Source organism: Mytilus edulis, chromosome 2, assembly GCF_963676685.1.
Source record: "Mytilus edulis chromosome 2, xbMytEdul2.2, whole genome shotgun sequence".
Classification (NCBI taxonomy): domain Eukaryota; kingdom Metazoa; phylum Mollusca; class Bivalvia; order Mytilida; family Mytilidae; genus Mytilus; species Mytilus edulis.
The window spans coordinates 97,844,422-97,862,390 of record NC_092345.1 but is presented as its reverse complement, the minus strand read 5'-3'; the positions used below and the strand labels follow the sequence as shown (position 1 = coordinate 97,862,390).

The 17,969-nt window shown below is 36.1% G+C and overlaps 2 protein-coding genes across 2 annotated transcripts in view; both read left to right on the top strand.

Annotated features, from left to right (window-relative positions):
- The first annotated feature begins 3,456 nt into the window (after positions 1–3,456).
- LOC139511112 (mucin-22-like) lies at positions 3,457–10,287 on the top strand. Its single transcript, XM_071297684.1, has 8 exons — positions 3,457–3,493; positions 3,877–3,879; positions 4,377–4,744; positions 5,155–5,844; positions 6,256–6,945; positions 7,357–8,046; positions 8,458–9,144; positions 9,556–10,287. The coding sequence occupies exons 1-8, from the start codon at positions 3,457–3,459 to the stop codon at positions 10,285–10,287; spliced, it is 3,897 nt and encodes a 1,298-aa protein (XP_071153785.1).
- A 335-nt stretch (positions 10,288–10,622) lies between these two features.
- The window catches only part of LOC139511111 (mucin-19-like), a 28,633-nt gene continuing 21,286 nt past the window's right edge, over positions 10,623–17,969 (top strand). Inside the window, exons 1-7 of the mRNA XM_071297683.1 lie at positions 10,623–11,339; positions 11,750–12,458; positions 12,827–13,536; positions 13,945–14,631; positions 15,042–15,728; positions 16,139–16,825; positions 17,237–17,923. Coding sequence (XP_071153784.1) covers positions 10,623–11,339; positions 11,750–12,458; positions 12,827–13,536; positions 13,945–14,631; positions 15,042–15,728; positions 16,139–16,825; positions 17,237–17,923 — 4,884 coding nt within the window. The remainder of the gene's footprint in view (positions 11,340–11,749; positions 12,459–12,826; positions 13,537–13,944; positions 14,632–15,041; positions 15,729–16,138; positions 16,826–17,236; positions 17,924–17,969) is intronic.

Below are 17,969 nucleotides of genomic sequence, written 5' to 3'. Positions count from 1 at the left end.
GGCGGATCCATACGATGTGTCTTTGACCAAACTAGCTAAGGACATTTTTACTACATGGTAGATTGTGGTTTGTCATTACGTCGTCTAATCTTTTAATTACCAAACGTTACTCATTCCCAATTGTGACTGTTTTGCTGAGTGTGAATTTATATTACCATAAGACGTGTTACGATACTTATCTATCCCAAATTTATGTATTTAGTTTAAATGTTTAATGTTATATTTGTAATTCTCATCGGATTTGTCAAATGTGTTGACGTCTTTTCTATTGTATTCATGTGTTATGGTAAAGAAAATTAATCACCGCCTTCATTTATAATACAGTTTTAAAATTGCTACCCTAGTTTGCTATTCTATTAATAAGTATTGAAATGTGCATTGTTATTAAATGTAATATCAGTATTTAGTTCAAATATAATCTTAAATCAATCCTAATTCTATCTTATTCATTCAATTGTGACGTCATTTTTCATGTTTTGATGATCTGTTTTACATATTCAAATGTGACGTCATTTTTTTGTCATTTTTTACAATTTCTAATATGACGTCACTTGGCGTTGAGGTTTAAACTTATTCGGATGTGTTGCATTTTGTCGGGTTATGTAATGTATTTCGGTTGTTTCCTGTAATTAGCTAATACTTCAGTTTTATCATGTACATCTTTTGTATAGTCATTTTATAAAATTTACTGTTTGCAAAAGTATAAGTTATTCTAAATAATAGGGATGTTCTTGTACCTAACAGAAAACCCTGGCCGTTTTTAGCACAACTTTTTTGAACTTTTGGTCCTCGATGCTGTTCAACTTTGTACTTGTTTTGGCTTTCAAACTTTTGTATCTGGGCGTCACTAATAAGTCTTGTGTGGATAAAATGCACTTCTGGCGTATTAAATTATTTAAACTTGTTTCCTTTTGTTAGCTATTATTCGTGTGTTTCTTTGTCAATTGTGTTCTCCTATTTATTTATATTGTAGTCCTGTAATGTTGTGTAGTCGTTTTAATGTTATATTTCAGATGGCCATAAAAGAGGAAGGTTTGGTATTCCACAAAACCAGGTTCAACCCACCATTTTTTCCTTTAAAAATATCCTGTACCAAGTCAGGAATGTGTGTGTGTGTGTGTTACATTTTAATGTTGTGTCGTTGTTCTCCTCTTATATTTAATGCGTTTCCCTCAGTTTTAGTTTGTTACACCGATTTTGTTTTTTGTCCATGGATTAATGAGTTTTGAACAGCGGTATACTACTGTTGCCTTTATTTATTTCCTGGTTAAATTTTTGTCTTATAAATATCAATATGACTTTCCTTCTCTTGGAATATATCAGCTGTCTTTGTGTTTGTGCTATTGGAATTACCGGGGTATGTGTCATAATTTTTTTTACACCCTTCCATAATAACTAAACAAAATTCCTAAAAAGAAAATCAAAAACAACCCTCTTTTATGAAAAAGAGAGAAAATAAGTTAAAAAGGAACAAATGAAATCTCATATATTGATTTTATCCTTCGATGTACATTCGGCATATTAAGATTCAGTTGTTAAAATCTAAATACAAAAAAAAATGTATTTACATTACGAAACCATTCCATATACTTCGTTGTTTCTCAGTAAATACAAATAAAAGAATATAATTGCCAATGAGAAAACAATCAGCCAGAAACCAAATGACGTAGAAGTAAGCAAATGTAGTTCAATGTATAAAAACCGTGAGCAAAACTAACACCAATAATGGACTAAGATGCCCAGATATGAAAAATGTAAAACAATTCAACGTTAAACCAACAGCCCTGAATGTATTTTTAAAAGACTGAGCAAAAAAAAACCAAACAACAACAAAGAACAAACCCAAATATGATAGACAGCAACCAACAACCACCGAATTTCAGGCACCTGACTTGTGACAAACACATACTACATAGGGTGGGGCCAATCATGTATACGAGTGCTCAACCATCCCAGTACTTGGTAAGTTGGTGAAAAGGAACAGAATTAGAACAAATAGCAAACATGCTGGACTTATCCGATCAAAACAAAGCACACCAGACTGTCAATTAGAATAATTTTATCTTTCTATTAATGAAAACAGTTATTTATTACAGGGGATACGCAAATATACATCAAATATGGAAAATCTGCAGGATAATGTATAGGCCAAACTTTAATAAGAAGACACAAGAGGCAGGGTGATACAACACATCCGTCGTGGTAGAACAAATGGTTAGACACTTCGACAAAACTTTGGTGTTTATAACTACTATGAGGTTTGTAGATGACTGCTGTTTTCATATGAACGAACAAGGTAAATCATGGAAATTTAACACAATGTAGTTTCATTTATTTTTAATTTAATACATGTAATTTCAGGGATGAATGAAAAACAATTTCCTCACAAATGGGCACATACTTATTCGAGCAGGATACATACCCGGGTGTTTAAACAACCAAAATAATTGGCCAAAAGGTTAAGTACCAGAGGGTAAGTATTGTTATATTTTCAGAGGGTGAGCATACCATATTGTTATATTTTAGAGGGTAAGTATTGTTATATTTCAGCGGGTAAGTATACAATATTGGTATATTTTCAGAGTAAGTATTGTTATATTTCAGAGGGTAAGTATACAATATTGGTATATTTTCAGAGGGTAAGTATTGTTATATTTCAGAGGGTGAGCATTACATATTGTTATTATCAGAGGGTAGGTATTGTTGTATTTCAGAGGGTGAGTATTACATATTGTTATATTTCAGAGGGTGAGTATTACATATTGTTATATTTCAGAGGGTAGGTATTGTTATATTTCAGAGGGTGAGTATTACATATTGTTATATTTCAGAGGGTGAGTATTACATATTGTTATATTTCAGAGGGTAGGTATTGTTATATTTCAGAGGGTGAGTATTACATATTGTTATATTTCAGAGGGTGAGTATTACATATTGTTATATTTCAGAGGGTAGGTATTGTTATATTTCAGAGGGTGAGTATTACATATTGTTATATTTCAGAGGGTAGGTATAACATATTGTCGTATTTCAGAGGGTAAGTATTATATAAATAACACATAGCTGAGAGTGTGATATAACAGATTGTTACTTCGAAAAACATTGTCAACCGCGGCGAAGCCAAGGTTGACAATGCTTTTTCGAGGGGTACTAATCTGCTCTATCATCCTTTCAGCTATGTGCTCTTTAATTTATTATACTGAATGTCCCATCATAATTGTCTTATACAGATTAATTTTATTTTAAAAGTATTTTTTATGACGTCACTTACATAAGGACGTTACGGGTATTAGAAATAACAACAAAAGTTAAGCAAGATGTTTTATTTTTTTAATTTGACAGTCAAATAATAAAAACCTGAGCCAAAAGCTAGAACTTAAGCAATGTATTTAATGACTTTATGTACATTCAATTCATTGTCCTTTAAATTGTCGATTTTTGATTGGTATGGACGAGATGGTAACATTAAAAAAAATGTCACCCGCTCAGCCATGTGATAGACTGAATTAACACCCTCGTATTAGGCAATCAAAATATGGCATTTTAACGTGAAGTATAATAAAATATATTGTTGTATTTCAAAGGGTAAGTATTGTCATATTTCAGAGAGTAGGTATTACATATTGTTGTATTTCAGAGGGTAAGTATAACATATTGTTGTATTTCAGAGGGTAAGTATAACATATTGTTGTATTTCAGAGGGTAAGTATTGTTATATTTCAGACGGGGTAGGTATACAATGTTGTTGTATTTCAGAGTAAGTATTGTTATATTTCAGAGGGTAAGTATACAATATTGGTATATTTCAGAGGGTAAGTATACAATATTGTTATATTTTCAGATATTGTTATATTTTCAGATATTGTTATATTTCAGATGGTAAGTATGCCATATTGTTATATTTCAGGGGGTAAGTATACCATATTGCTATATTTGTTTATTTACCTACAGTAATGGACACGTATACCATATTGTTAAGTATTAATTTAATGCTTCCGACGACCAGTAAGTATGACTTAATAAATATATGCATAGAAGGTACATTTTATGGAATTGATAGAGGAGCACGTTGTCCAGAGCCTTACGAACTAATGTTAATTTTAAAACCACAACATGCTTACTCTATTGATTTTCAATATTTTTTCTCTTACTTCTCTAATTTATAATTAATATTTAAACTTTGCAGGAAATATTTTGTCTGTCTGAAGAAACAACAACTACGTGAATGTCTTTCAGAGCCTCACAATTTTCTAAATCTAAGAGACCTAACTTAATTGTTGTTTCAAATAAGACCGTCAATCTTATAAAGTATTTATATCAATATCATTTAATTATAGGATCAATATGATTTTAATTATCATTTTTATCTTCTTAAGGTTCAACTTCAGTTAATACCAGAGTAACATCGATTGCAACAACATCGACAGGTCCAACAGAAGGACCAACAGTTTCAATGGCGACACCGACACCGTCACCTGCATCTGAGGAATGTCCATCTCTTGATTTGATGGAAGACTCAGGAGTTGGTCTGTCAATAACATATGACGATGAGATAATATCAGCTGACACTTTGATTGGTCTTCAAAACTCAGATGATAATCGAAAACTAACTGTAACACCGTCATCAACTGTAACGATTTCACTTACCAAGGTATCAACACTTGTGTCAATCAATGTGAATGGAGACAATATTAAGGAGATTACTTTGACCTTTACAGATGAAACCACAAACCAGATAGAAACGGTACGTATAGGCAACCATTGCAGTAAGTATTTAAATACAAAATAAAATTATGTTGTTTCTTTCTGTAAATTGTCGGACTTAAATATCACTGGAAACTCATTACTGTTTAGCCACATGGCTTGTTACTAGTGAAAATTGAGGAAGAAATATTCAAAAAAAATCAATGCAAATTATTCAAACGACTAAACACAGTCTTAAGACAATCAGTCCAAGAAGGTTATTATTAATCATATAAGCAACATTTTGTTATTATGATATTGGTCACACGGTTTTTTTTAAATATTGGTCGCCACTTTTTATTAGAATATTTCTTTTAGTCGAGAAAAACAATAATATGAGATAAAATTGTCTTGCATTATAATTAATGCAACGTTCATAAAATGTCTACAGTGTTATTAAACTCGTTCCAGGTAACTACTGTTGCAAATCAAGAGACACCATTGAACTATGTTATAGCCGGAGAAATAGAAATCTCTTTTACTGCATCGAATGAGGACATTGATGTTTCTGTTGATAAGATAGAACTAATTGCATGTGAAAAGTCAACCTCAGCAGGTCCAACCACTGTTTCATCAGCTACATCGGCACCGACGACAAGTGGAATCACAGGTTTACCAAGTATAACGACAGTGGTGCCACTAGTAGGTCAAACAGGGGGACCACCATCTACTACAGCAGCACCACCGACGACAGGTGCAACCGAAGGAACACCATCCTCAACTGTAGAAGGACCATCAGGTTCGACTACAGGTGCACCCAGTACAACGACAGCACCATCAACAGGTCCAACAGAAGGACCAACAGTTTCAATGGCGACACCGACACCATCACCTGCACCTGAGGAATGTCCATCTCTTAATTTGATGGAAGACTCAGGAGTTGGTCTGTCAATAACATATGACGATGAGATAATATCAGCTGACACTTTAATTGGTCTTCAAAGCTCAGATGATAATCGAAAACTAACTGTAACACCGCCATCAACCGTAACGATTTCACTTACCAAGGTATCAACACTTGTGTCAATCAATGTGAATGGAGACAATATTGAGGAGATTACTTTGACTTTTACAGATGAAACCACAAACCAGATACAAACGGTACGTATAGGCAACCATTGCAGTAAGTATTTGAATACACAATTAAATTATGTTGTTTCTTTCTGTAAATTGTCGGACTTAACCATCACTGGAAACTCATTACTGTTTAGCCACATCGCTTGTTACTAGTGAAAATTGAGGAAGAAATATTCTAAAAAAATCAATAAAAAAATATCCAAACGACTAAACACTGTCTTAAGAAAATTAGTCCGAGAAGGTTATTATTAATCATATAAGCATCATTTTGTAATTATAATATTGGTGACACGGTTTTATTTTAATATTGGTCGCCACTTTTTATTAGAATATTTCTTTTAGTCGAGAAAAACAATAATATGAGATAAAATTGTCTTGCATTATAATTAATGCAACGTTCATAAAATGTCTACAGTGTTATTAAACTCGTTCCAGGTAACTACTGTTGCAAATCAAGAGACACCATTGAACTATGTTATAGCCGGAGAAATAGAAATCTCTTTTACTGCATCGAATGAGGACATTGATGTTTCTGTTGATAAGATAGAACTAATTGCATGTGAAAAGTCAACCTCAGCAGGTCCAACCACTGTTTCATCAGCTACATCGGCACCGACGACAAGTGGAATCACAGGTTTACCAAGTATAACGACAGTGGTGCCACTAGTAGGTCAAACAGGGGGACCACCATCTACTACAGCAGCACCACCGACGACAGGTGCAACCGAAGGAACACCATCCTCAACTGTAGAAGGACCATCAGGTTCGACTACAGGTGCACCCAGTACAACGACAGCACCATCAACAGGTCCAACAGAAGGACCAACAGTTTCAATGGCGACACCGACACCATCACATGCACCTGAGGAATGTCCATCTCTTAATTTGATGGAAGACTCAGGAGTTGGTCTGTCAATAACATATGACGATGAGATAATATCAGCTGAAACTTTAATTGGTCTTCAAAGCTCAGATGATAATCGAAAACTAACTGTAACACCGCCATCAACCGTAACGATTTCACTTACCAAGGTATCAACACTTGTGTCAATCAATGTGAATGGAGACAATATTAAGGAGATTACTTTGACCTTTACAGATGAAACCACAAACCAGATAGAAACGGTACGTATAGGCAACCATTGCAGTAAGTATTTAAATACAAAATAAAATTATGTTGTTTCTTTCTGTAAATTGTCGGACTTAAATATCACTGTAAACTCATTACTGTTTAGCCACATGGCTTGTTACTAGTGAAAATTGAGGAAGAAATATTCTAAAAAAATCAATGCAAATTATTCAAACGACTAAACACAGTCTTAAGACAATCAGTCCAAGAAGGTTATTATTAATCATATAAGCAACATTTTGTTATTATGATATTGGTCACACGGTTTTTTTTTAAATATTGGTCGCCACTTTTTGTTAGAATATTTCTTTTAGTCGAGAAAAAAAATAAAATGAGATAAAATTGTCTTGCATTATAATTAATGCAACGTTCATAAAATGTCTACAGTGTTATTAAACTCGTTCCAGGTAACTACTGTTGCAAATCAAGAGACACCATTGAACTATGTTATAGCCGGAGAAATAGAAATCTCTTTTACTGCATCGAATGAGGACATTGATGTTTCTGTTGATAAGATAGAACTAATTGCATGTGAAAAGTCAACCTCAGCAGGTCCAACCACTGTTTCATCAGCTACATCGGCACCGACGACAAGTGGAATCACAGGTTTACCAAGTATAACGACAGTGGTGCCACTAGTAGGTCAAACAGGGGGACCACCATCTACTACAGCAGCACCACCGACGACAGGTGCAACCGAAGGAACACCATCCTCAACTGTAGAAGGACCATCAGGTTCGACTACAGGTGCACCCAGTACAACGACAGCACCATCAACAGGTCCAACAGAAGGACCAACAGTTTCAATGGCGACACCGACACCATCACATGCACCTGAGGAATGTCCATCTCTTAATTTGATGGAAGACTTAGGAGTTGGTCTGTCAATAACATATGACGATGAGATAATATCAGCTGAAACTTTAATTGGTCTTCAAAGCTCAGATGATAATCGAAAACTAACTGTAACACCGCCATCAACCGTAACGATTTCACTTACCAAGGTATCTACACTTGTGTCAATCAATGTGAATGGAGACAATATTAAGGAGATTACTTTGACCTTTACAGATGAAACCACAAACCAGATAGAAACGGTACGTATAGGCAACCATTGCAGTAAGTATTTAAATACAAAATAAAATTATGTTGTTTCTTTCTGTAAATTGTCGGACTTAAATATCACTGTAAACTCATTACTGTTTAGCCACATGGCTTGTTACTAGTGAAAATTGAGGAAGAAATATTCTAAAAAAATCAATGCAAATTATTCAAACGACTAAACACAGTCTTAAGACAATCAGTCCAAGAAGGTTATCATTAATCATATAAGCAACATTTTGTTATTATGATATTGGTCACACGGTTTTTTTTTAAATATTGGTCGCCACTTTTTATTAGAATATTTCTTTTAGTCGAGAAAAAAAATAAAATGAGATAAAATTGTTTTGCATTATAATTAATGCAACGTTCATAAAATGTCTACAGTGTTATTAAACTCGTTCCAGGTAACTACTGTTGCAAATCAAGAGACACCATTGAACTATGTTATAGCCGGAGAAATAGAAATCTCTTTTACTGCATCGAATGAGGACATTGATGTTTCTGTTGATAAGATAGAACTAATTGCATGTGAAAAGTCAACCTCAGCAGGTCCAACCACTGTTTCATCAGCTACATCGGTACCGACGACAAGTGGAATCACAGGTTTACCAAGTATAACGACAGTGCCAGTAGTAAGTCAAACAGGGGGACCACCATCTACTACAGCAGCACCATCGACGACAGGTGCAACCGAAGGAACACCACCCTCAACTGTAGCAGGACCATCAGGTTCGACTACAGGTGCACCCAGTACAACGACAGCACCATCAACAGGTCCAACAGAAGGACCAACAGTTTCAATGGCGACACCGACACCATCACCTGCACCTGAGGAATGTCCATCTCTTAATTTGATGGAAGACTCAGGAGTTGGTCTGTCAATAACATATGACGATGAGATAATATCAGCTGACACTTTGATTGGTCTTCAAAGCTCAGATGATAATCGAAAACTAACTGTAACACCGTCATCAACCGTAATGATTTCACTTACCAAGGTATCAACACTTGTGTCAATCAATGTGAATGGAGACAATATTGAGGAGATTACTTTGACCTTGACAGATGAAACCACAAACCAGATAGAAACGGTACGTATAGGCAACAATTGCAGTAAGTTTTTAAATACAAAATAAAATTATGTTGTTTCTTTCTGTAAATTGTCGGACTTAAATATCACTGGAAACTCATTACTGTTTAGCCACATGGCTTGTTACTAGTGAAAATTGAGGAAGAAATATTCTAAAAAAAATCAATGCAAATTATTCAAACGACTAAACACAGTCTTAAGACAATCAGTCCAAGAAGGTTATTATTAATCATATAAGCAACATTTTGTTATTATGATATTAGTCACACGGTTTTTTTTTAATATTGGTCGCCACTTTTTATTAGAATATTTCTTTTAGTCGAGAAAAACAATAATATGAGATAAAATTGTCTTGCATTATAATTAATGCAACGTTCATAAAATGTCTACAGTGTTATTAAACTCGTTCCAGGTAACTACTGTTGCAAATCAAGAGACACCATTGAACTATGTTATAGCCGGAGAAATAGAAATCTCTTTTACTGCATCGAATGAGGACATTGATGTTTCTGTTGATAAGATAGAACTAATTGCATGTGAAAAGTCAACCTCAGCAGGTCCAACCACTGTTTCATCAGCTACATCGGCACCGACGACAAGTGGAATCACAGGTTTACCAAGTATAACGACAGTGCCAGTAGTAAGTCAAACAGGGGGACCACCATCTACTACAGCAGCACCATCGACGACAGGTGCAACCGAAGGAACACCACCCTCAACTGTAGCAGGACCATCAGGTTCGACTACAGGTGCACCCAGTACAACGACAGCACCATCAACAGGTCCAACAGAAGGACCAACAGTTTCAATGGCGACACCGACACCATCACCTGCACCTGAGGAATGTCCATCTCTTAATTTGATGGAAGACTCAGGAGTTGGTCTGTCAATAACATATGACGATGAGATAATATCAGCTGACACTTTAATTGGTCTTCAAAGCTCAGATGATAATCGAAAACTAACTGTAACACCGCCATCAACCGTAACGATTTCACTTACCAAGGTATCAACACTTGTGTCAATCAATGTGAATGGAGACAATATTAAGGAGATTACTTTGACCTTTACAGATGAAACCACAAACCAGATAGAAACGGTACGTATAGGCAACCATTGCAGTAAGTATTTAAATACAAAATAAAATTATGTTGTTTCTTTCTGTAAATTGTCGGACTTAAATATCACTGGAAACTCATTACTGTTTAGCCACATGGCTTGTTACTAGTGAAAATTGAGGAAGAAATATTCAAAAAAAATCAATGCAAATTATTCAAACGACTAAACACAGTCTTAAGACAATCAGTCCAAGAAGGTTATTATTAATCATATAAGCAACATTTTGTTATTATGATATTAGTCACACGGTTTTTTTTTAATATTGGTCGCCACTTTTTATTAGAATATTTCTTTTAGTCGAGAAAAACAATAATATGAGATAAAATTGTCTTGCATTATAATTAATGCAACGTTCATAAAATGTCTACAGTGTTATTAAACTCGTTCCAGGTAACTACTGTTGCAAATCAAGAGACACCATTGAACTATGTTATAGCCGGAGAAATAGAAATCTCTTTTACTGCATCGAATGAGGACATTGATGTTTCTGTTGATAAGATAGAACTAATTGCATGTGAAAAGTCAACCTCAGCAGGTCCAACCACTGTTTCATCAGCTACATCGGCACCGACGACAAGTGGAATCACAGGTTTACCAAGTATAACGACAGTGCCAGTAGTAAGTCAAACAGGGGGACCACCATCTACTACAGCAGCACCATCGACGACAGGTGCAACCGAAGGAACACCACCCTCAACTGTAGCAGGACCATCAGGTTCGACTACAGGTGCACCCAGTACAACGACAGCACCATCAACAGGTCCAACAGAAGGACCAACAGTTTCAATGGCGACACCGACACCATCACCTGCACCTGAGGAATGTCCATCTCTTAATTTGATGGAAGACTCAGGAGTTGGTCTGTCAATAACATATGACGATGAGATAATATCAGCTGACACTTTAATTGGTCTTCAAAGCTCAGATGATAATCGAAAACTAACTGTAACACCGCCATCAACCGTAACGATTTCACTTACCAAGGTATCAACACTTGTGTCAATCAATGTGAATGGAGACAATATTAAGGAGATTACTTTGACCTTTACAGATGAAACCACAAACCAGATAGAAACGGTACGTATAGGCAACCATTGCAGTAAGTATTTAAATACAAAATAAAATTATGTTGTTTCTTTCTGTAAATTGTCGGACTTAAATATCACTGGAAACTCATTACTGTTTAGCCACATGGCTTGTTACTAGTGAAAATTGAGGAAGAAATATTCAAAAAAAATCAATGCAAATTATTCAAACGACTAAACACAGTCTTAAGACAATCAGTCCAAGAAGGTTATTATTAATCATATAAGCAACATTTTGTTATTATGATATTAGTCACACGGTTTTTTTTTAATATTGGTCGCCACTTTTTATTAGAATATTTCTTTTAGTCGAGAAAAACAATAATATGAGATAAAATTGTCTTGCATTATAATTAATGCAACGTTCATAAAATGTCTACAGTGTTATTAAACTCGTTCCAGGTAACTACTGTTGCAAATCAAGAGACACCATTGAACTATGTTATAGCCGGAGAAATAGAAATCTCTTTTACTGCATCGAATGAGGACATTGATGTTTCTGTTGATAAGATAGAACTAATTGCATGTGAAAAGTCAACCTCAGCAGGTCCAACCACTGTTTCATCAGCTACATCGGCACCGACGACAAGTGGAATCACAGGTTTACCAAGTATAACGACAGTGCCAGTAGTAAGTCAAACAGGGGGACCACCATCTACTACAGCAGCACCATCGACGACAGGTGCAACCGAAGGAACACCACCCTCAACTGTAGCAGGACCATCAGGTTCGACTACAGGTGCACCCAGTACAACGACAGCACCATCAACAGGTCCAACAGAAGGACCAACAGTTTCAATGGCGACACCGACACCATCACCTGCACCTGAGGAATGTCCATCTCTTAATTTGATGGAAGACTCAGGAGTTGGTCTGTCAATAACATATGACGATGAGATAATATCAGCTGACACTTTGATTGGTCTTCAAAGCTCAGATGATAATCGAAAACTAACTGTAACACCGTCATCAACCGTAACGATTTCACTTACCAAGGTATCAACACTTGTGTCAATCAATGTGAATGGAGACAATATTGAGGAGATTACTTTGACCTTTACAGATGAAACCACAAACCAGATAGAAACGGTACGTATAGGCAACCATTGCAGTAAGTATTTAAATACAAAATAAAATTATGTTGTTTCTTTCTGTAAATTGTCGGACTTAAATATCACTGGAAACTCATTACTGTTTAGCCACATGGCTTGTTACTAGTGAAAATTGAGGAAGAAATATTCCAAAAAAATCAATGCAAATTATTCAAACGACTAAACACAGTCTTAAGACAATCAGTCCAAGAAGGTTATTATTAATCATATAAGCAACATTTTGTTATTATGATATTGGTCACACGGTTTTTTTTTAATATTGGTCGCCACTTTTTATTAGAATATTTCTTTTAGTCGAGAAAAACAATAATATGAGATAAAATTGTCTTGCATTATAATTAATGCAACGTTCATAAAATGTCTACAGTGTTATTAAACTCGTTCCAGGTAACTACTGTTGCAAATCAAGAGACACCATTGAACTATGTTATAGCCGGAGAAATAGAAATCTCTTTTACTGCATCGAATGAGGACATTGATGTTTCTGTTGATAAGATAGAACTAATTGCATGTGAAAAGTCAACCTCAGCAGGTCCAACCACTGTTTCATCAGCTACATCGGCACCGACGACAAGTGGAATCACAGGTTTACCAAGTATAACGACAGTGGTGCCACTAGTAGGTCAAACAGGGGGACCACCATCTACTACAGCAGCACCACCGACGACAGGTGCAACCGAAGGAACACCATCCTCAACTGTAGCAGGACCATCAGGTTCGACTACAGGTGCACCCAGTACAACGACAGCACCATCAACAGGTCCAACAGAAGGACCAACAGTTTCAATGGCGACACCGACACCATCACCTGCACCTGAGGAATGTCCATCTCTTAATTTGATGGAAGACTCAGGAGTTGGTCTGTCAATAACATATGACGATGAGATAATATCAGCTGAAACTTTAATTGGTCTTCAAAGCTCAGATGATAATCGAAAACTAACTGTAACACCGCCATCAACCGTAACGATTTCACTTACCAAGGTATCAACACTTGTGTCAATCAATGTGAATGGAGACAATATTGAGGAGATTACTTTGACTTTTACAGATGAAACCACAAACCAGATACAAACGGTACGTATAGGCAACCATTGCAGTAAGTATTTGAATACACAATTAAATTATGTTGTTTCTTTCTGTAAATTGTCGGACTTCACCATCACTGGAAACTCATTACTGTTTAGCCACATCGCTTGTTACTGGTGAAAATTGAGGAAGAAATATTCTAAAAAAATCAATAAAATATCCAAACGACTTAATACAGTCTTAAGACAATCAGTCCAAGAAGGTTATTATTAATCATATAAGCATCATTTTGTAATTATGATATTGGTCACACGTTTTTTTTTTAATATTGGTCGCCACTTTTTATTAGAATATTTCTTTTAGTCGAGAAAAACAATAATATGAGATAAAATTGTCTTGCATTATAATTAATGCAATGTTCATAAAATGTCTACAGTGTTATTAAACTCGTTCCAGGTAACTACTGTTGCAAATCAAGAGACACCATTGAACTATGTTATAGCCGGAGAAATAGAAATCTCTTTTACTGCATCGAATGAGGACATTGATGTTTCTGTTGATAAGATAGAACTAATTGCATGTGAAAAGTCAACCTCAGCAGGTCCAACCACTGTTTCATCAGCTACATCGGCACCGACGACAAGTGGAATCACAGGTTTACCAAGTATAACGACAGTGCCAGTAGTAAGTCAAACAGGGGGACCACCATCTACTACAGCAGCACCATCGACGACAGGTGCAACCGAAGGAACACCACCCTCAACTGTAGCAGGACCATCAGGTTCGACTACAGGTGCACCCAGTACAACGACAGCACCATCAACAGGTCCAACAGAAGGACCAACAGTTTCAATGGCGACACCGACACCATCACCTGCACCTGAGGAATGTCCATCTCTTAATTTGATGGAAGACTCAGGAGTTGGTCTGTCAATAACATATGACGATGAGATAATATCAGCTGACACTTTGATTGGTCTTCAAAGATCAGATGATAATCGAAAACTAACTGTAACACCGTCATCAACCGTAACGATTTCACTTACCAAGGTATCAACACTTGTGTCAATCAATGTGAATGGAGACAATATTGAGGAGATTACTTTGACCTTTACAGATGAAACCACAAACCAGATAGAAACGGTACGTATAGGCAACCATTGCAGTAAGTATTTAAATACAAAATAAAATTATGTTGTTTCTTTCTGTAAATTGTCGGACTTAAATATCACTGTAAACTCATTACTGTTTAGCCACATGGCTTGTTACTAGTGAAAATTGAGGAAGAAATATTCAAAAAAAATCAATGCAAATTATTCAAACGACTAAACACAGTCTTAAGACAATCAGTCCAAGAAGGTTATTATTAATCATATAAGCAACATTTTGTTATTATGATATTGGTCACACGGTTTTTTTTTAATATTGGTCGCCACTTTTTATTAGAATATTTCTTTTAGTCGAGAAAAACAATAATATGAGATAAAATTGTCTTGCATTATAATTAATGCAACGTTCATAAAATGTCTACAGTGTTATTAAACTCGTTCCAGGTAACTACTGTTGCAAATCAAGAGACACCATTGAACTATGTTATAGCCGGAGAAATAGAAATCTCTTTTACTGCATCGAATGAGGACATTGATGTTTCTGTTGATAAGATAGAACTAATTGCATGTGAAAAGTCAACCTCAGCAGGTCCAACCACTGTTTCATCAGCTACATCGGCACGGACGACAAGTGGAATCACAGGTTTACCAAGTTTAACGACAGTGCCACCAGAAAGTCAAACAGGGGGACCACCATCTACTACAGCAGCACCATCGACGACAGGTGCAACCGAAGGAACACCACCCTCAACTGTAGCAGGACCATCAGGTTCGACTACAGGTGCACCCAGTACAACGACAGCACCATCAACAGGTCCAACAGAAGGACCAACAGTTTCAATGGCGACACCGACACCATCACCTGCACCTGAGGAATGTCCATCTCTTAATTTGATGGAAGACTCAGGAGTTGGTCTGTCAATTACATATGACGATGAGATAATATCAGCTGACACTTTGATTGGTCTTCAAAGCTCAGATGATAATCGAAAACTAACTGTAACACCGTCATCAACCGTAACGATTTCACTTACCAAGGTATCAACACTTGTGTCAATCAATGTGAATGGAGACAATATTGAGGAGATTACTTTGACCTTTACAGATGAAACCACAAACCAGATAGAAACGGTACGTATAGGCAACCATTACAGTAAGTATTTAAATACAAAATAAAATTATGTTGTTTCTTTCTGTAAATTGTCGGACTTAAATATCACTGGAAACTCATTACTGTTTAGCCACATGGCTTGTTACTAGTGAAAATTGAGGAAGAAATATTCTAAAAAAATCAATGCAAATTATTCAAACGACTAAACACAGTCTTAAGACAATCAGTCCAAGAAGGTTATTATTAATCATATAAGCAACATTTTGTTATTATGATATTAGTCACACGGTTTTTTTTTAATATTGGTCGCCACTTTTTATTAGAATATTTCTTTTAGTCGAGAAAAACAATAATATGAGATAAAATTGTCTTGCATTATAATTAATGCAACGTTCATAAAATGTCTACAGTGTTATTAAACTCGTTCCAGGTAACTACTGTTGCAAATCAAGAGACACCATTGAACTATGTTATAGCCGGAGAAATAGAAATCTCTTTTACTGCATCGAATGAGGACATTGATGTTTCTGTTGATAAGATAGAACTAATTGCATGTGAAAAGTCAACCTCAGCAGGTCCAACCACTGTTTCATCAGCTACATCGGCACGGACGACAAGTGGAATCACAGGTTTACCAAGTTTAACGACAGTGCCACCAGTAAGTCAAACAGGGGGACCACCATCTACTACAGCAGCACCATCGACGACAGGTGCAACCGAAGGAACACCACCCTCAACTGTAGCAGGACCATCAGGTTCGACTACAGGTGCACCCAGTACAACGACAGCACCATCAACAGGTCCAACAGAAGGACCAACAGTTTCAATGGCGACACCGACACCATCACCTGCACCTGAGGAATGTCCATCTCTTAATTTGATGGAAGACTCAGGAGTTGGTCTGTCAATTACATATGACGATGAGATAATATCAGCTGACACTTTGATTGGTCTTCAAAGCTCAGATGATAATCGAAAACTAACTGTAACACCGTCATCAACCGTAACGATTTCACTTACCAAGGTATCAACACTTGTGTCAATCAATGTGAATGGAGACAATATTGAGGAGATTACTTTGACCTTTACAGATGAAACCACAAACCAGATAGAAACGGTACGTATAGGCAATCATTACAGTAAGTATTTAAATACAAAATAAAATTATGTTGTTTCTTTCTGTAAATTGTCGGACTTAAATATCACTGGAAACTCATTACTGTTTAGCCACATGGCTTGTTACTAGTGAAAATTGAGGAAGAAATATTCTAAAAAAATCAATGCAAATTATTCAAACGACTAAACACAGTCTTAAGACAATCAGTCCAAGAAGGTTATTATTAATCATATAAGCAACATTTTGTTATTATGATATTGGTCACACGTTTTTTTTTTTAATATTGGTCGCCACTTTTTATTAGAATATTTCTTTTAGTCGAGAAAAACAATAATATGAGATAAAATTGTCTTGCATTATAATTAATGCAACGTTCATAAAATGTCTACAGTGTTATTAAACTCGTTCCAGGTAACTACTGTTGCAAATCAAGAGACACCATTGAACTATGTTATAGCCGGAGAAATAGAAATCTCTTTTACTGCATCGAATGAGGACATTGATGTTTCTGTTGATAAGATAGAACTAATTGCATGTGAAAAGTCAACCTCAGCAGGTCCAACCACTGTTTCATCAGCTACATCGGCACCGACGACAAGTGGAATCACAGGTTTACCAAGTATAACGACAGTGCCAGTAGTAAGTCAAACAGGGGGACCACCATCTACTACAGCAGCACCATCGACGACAGGTGCAACCGAAGGAACACCACCCTCAACTGTAGCAGGACCATCAGGTTCGACTACAGGTGCACCCAGTACAACGACAGCACCATCAACAGGTCCAACAGAAGGACCAACAGTTTCAATGGCGACACCGACACCATCACCTGCACCTGAGGAATGTCCATCTCTTAATTTGATGGAAGACTCAGGAGTTGGTCTGTCAATAACATATGACGATGAGATAATATCAGCTGACACTTTGATTGGTCTTCAAAGCTCAGATGATAATCGAAAACTAACTGTAACACCGTCATCAACCGTAACGATTTCACTTACCAAGGTATCAACACTTGTGTCAATCAATGTGAATGGAGACAATATTAAGGAGATTACTTTGACCTTTACAGATGAAACCACAAACCAGATAGAAACGGTACGTATAGGCAACCATTGCAGTAAGTATTTAAATACAAAATAAA